This window comes from Coptis chinensis, chromosome 9, assembly GCF_015680905.1.
Source record: "Coptis chinensis isolate HL-2020 chromosome 9, ASM1568090v1, whole genome shotgun sequence".
NCBI classification, from domain to species: Eukaryota; Viridiplantae; Streptophyta; class Magnoliopsida; order Ranunculales; family Ranunculaceae; genus Coptis; species Coptis chinensis.
The window spans coordinates 71,423,262-71,425,542 of record NC_141464.1 but is presented as its reverse complement, the minus strand read 5'-3'; the positions used below and the strand labels follow the sequence as shown (position 1 = coordinate 71,425,542).

At 48.4% G+C, this 2,281-nt stretch overlaps 1 protein-coding gene across 1 annotated transcript; it reads right to left on the bottom strand.

Moving 5' to 3' along the window:
• Positions 1-593: 593 nt before the first annotated feature.
• On the bottom strand, positions 594-1,130 carry LOC147477810 (uncharacterized). Its single transcript, XM_086586085.1, has one exon. The coding sequence runs from the start codon at positions 1,128-1,130 to the stop codon at positions 594-596; it is 537 nt and encodes a 178-aa protein (XP_086442211.1).
• Between the last annotated feature and the right edge of the window lie 1,151 nt (positions 1,131-2,281).

Genomic DNA, 2,281 nt, shown 5'->3' with positions numbered 1-2,281 from the left:
GCCACTCCGTAAACTCTACCTCCCTTATGATCCCCGCCTCCTTCAGCCGTACCACCTCCTCGCGGATACCTTCTGCATATTTGGTTCTTATGCTCCTCATCTTTTGTCTTACTGGTTTAGCATCTTTATTCATATGCAAGTGATGACAGGCATATTCAGGGTCTAAACCAGTGATATCCTCGATTACCCATGCAAATACATCAGTATTGTCCATCAAAAACTGCACCAGCTTGCGTTTCCATTCTTCCGGCAAGTCGGCTCCCACCGAGGTAAACTTTTCTTCATCTCCCACCCCAAGGTTCACTACTTCCACCTCATCCAAAGTTTTCGGTCCCAAATGGAGGCTTCAGACACCCCTATCTCTCCGCCACCTCAGAATCGCTATATCCGATCCTATTTCATGTGACGGCTCCTTCCCCTTTGGTACCGCGGACCATATTTTTTACTGTAACCTGATAGATGTTCTGTGCTGCCACTTGATCCCCCCTTATTTCATACGTTCCCCCATTAGCTGGGAAGCGGATCACCTGGTAAAATGTCGATGGGATGGCCTTCATTTCGTGGATCCATTTTCTCCCTAGGATGGCATTATACTAGGAGCTGGAATCCACCACCATAAATCTGGTGAACACTGTCGTAGGGCCGGCTGTAACTGGTAACATCAATTCCCCCATAGGCTCTGTCATGCTACCATTGAACCCATACAGATTGGTTTGAGGAGCTTTCAACTGCTCCCTACTGATATTCATTTCCTCCATGGCCCCTTTAAACAACAAATCTACTGAACTTCCGCAGTCTATCAACACTCTCTTTACCAGATAATTACCCATCGCTATAGTAATCACCAACGCATCCTCATGCGGGGAAGTCACTGATTCCAAGTCTTTTGGGGTGAACATTATGCCTTCCTCACCCTTCGCGATTCCCCCCACTAACCGCGGTATGCTGACGACCTCGTTCACCTGCTGTAGACTCGCTGTCCTTCTCACCTTTTCTCTATGTGCATTTCTCCCTAGGGTTTCTCCACTAAAGATGACATTGATGGTACCTAGAATTCTAGCTGGAGCAGGCACTCTCTCGGCTTGGCGAACCTCTGTGACAAACTCCCTGAGCATCCCCTTTTCAATCATTCTCTCCACTAACCACTTCAAAGCATAACATTTATTCGTGGCATGATTCCTGATCTGATGATATGCACAGAATGGCTTCCCTTCTATTGCCACCGGTGTGCTCCGCGGACCCTCAAAGTACTGTTGCCCCTTAATCAGCGGCAAAATTTCCTCTAAGGGTCTGTTAAGCGGTGTCTGTTCAATTTCTCGGTATGGCTTCCTCTCCCGGATATCCCTTCTGCCGCGATATCCCGATCCTGTCCGGCCCTCCGCTATCCCCTCTATACCCTCCTTTCTCTCTTTCATCCATTCTGCTTTTTTCCTTCCGATCGTCTCGGTCGACAGCCTGCACTGCCTTTCCCGCTCTCTTTTGTTCCTTTGCGTTCCTCTGCATTATATCTTCGTAGCGTATGTATTTTTCCACCTTGGGATATAAAGCATGCAACGAAGTGATTTCGATTTTGGAAACCGACTCATGAACCCTGGTTCCCACCCTCAAACCGTGTTGGAAGGCTATTACCGCGGTATGTTCTTCCAAATTTTCAACTCTCAATGTCTCCTCCTTAAACCTGCACAGAAACTCTCTCAATGATTCAGCAGACCTTTGTTTTATGTTGAGCGAGCCCGATATCAACCACCGCTTTTTTTTCGTGTATGAAGTGGTCAACAAACGCGCTCGAGTTCTTCAAACCTTTTGATGCTCCGCGACGCCAACCGATAATACCAATCCGAGGCTCCCCCTTTTAAACTTGCGGGGAACATCATGCAGCGAAGCCCATCATACTTACTCTCCTGCCACAACGGCATTTGCTGCCGGAAATGGTGCAAATGATCCGCCGGGTCTCCCTTCCCATCATACCTCTCAAACCTGGGTTGGGAGAACCTCTTAGGCACCTCCGAATTCCATATCAAATCCGCCAGTGGATTTTTGTTGAGGCTTGCAACCTCCTTCTGCGTAGCACTCTGGTTTGCTTTTTCTGCTGCGCGGGTTATCTCCCTATCCTTCTCAATCATAGCCTGTACTACCTCCAACGTGACACCCACCGTTGGTTCTGCGTCCGGTGGTGGGTACTCCTTATTTTCCCCTTCCACTTCGCTGCTCCGATGCTTACTCCGCTCTGTTTCCCCATGTGTACTCTCTCTCTCTTTTCTCAACTCGTCATTCTCATTTT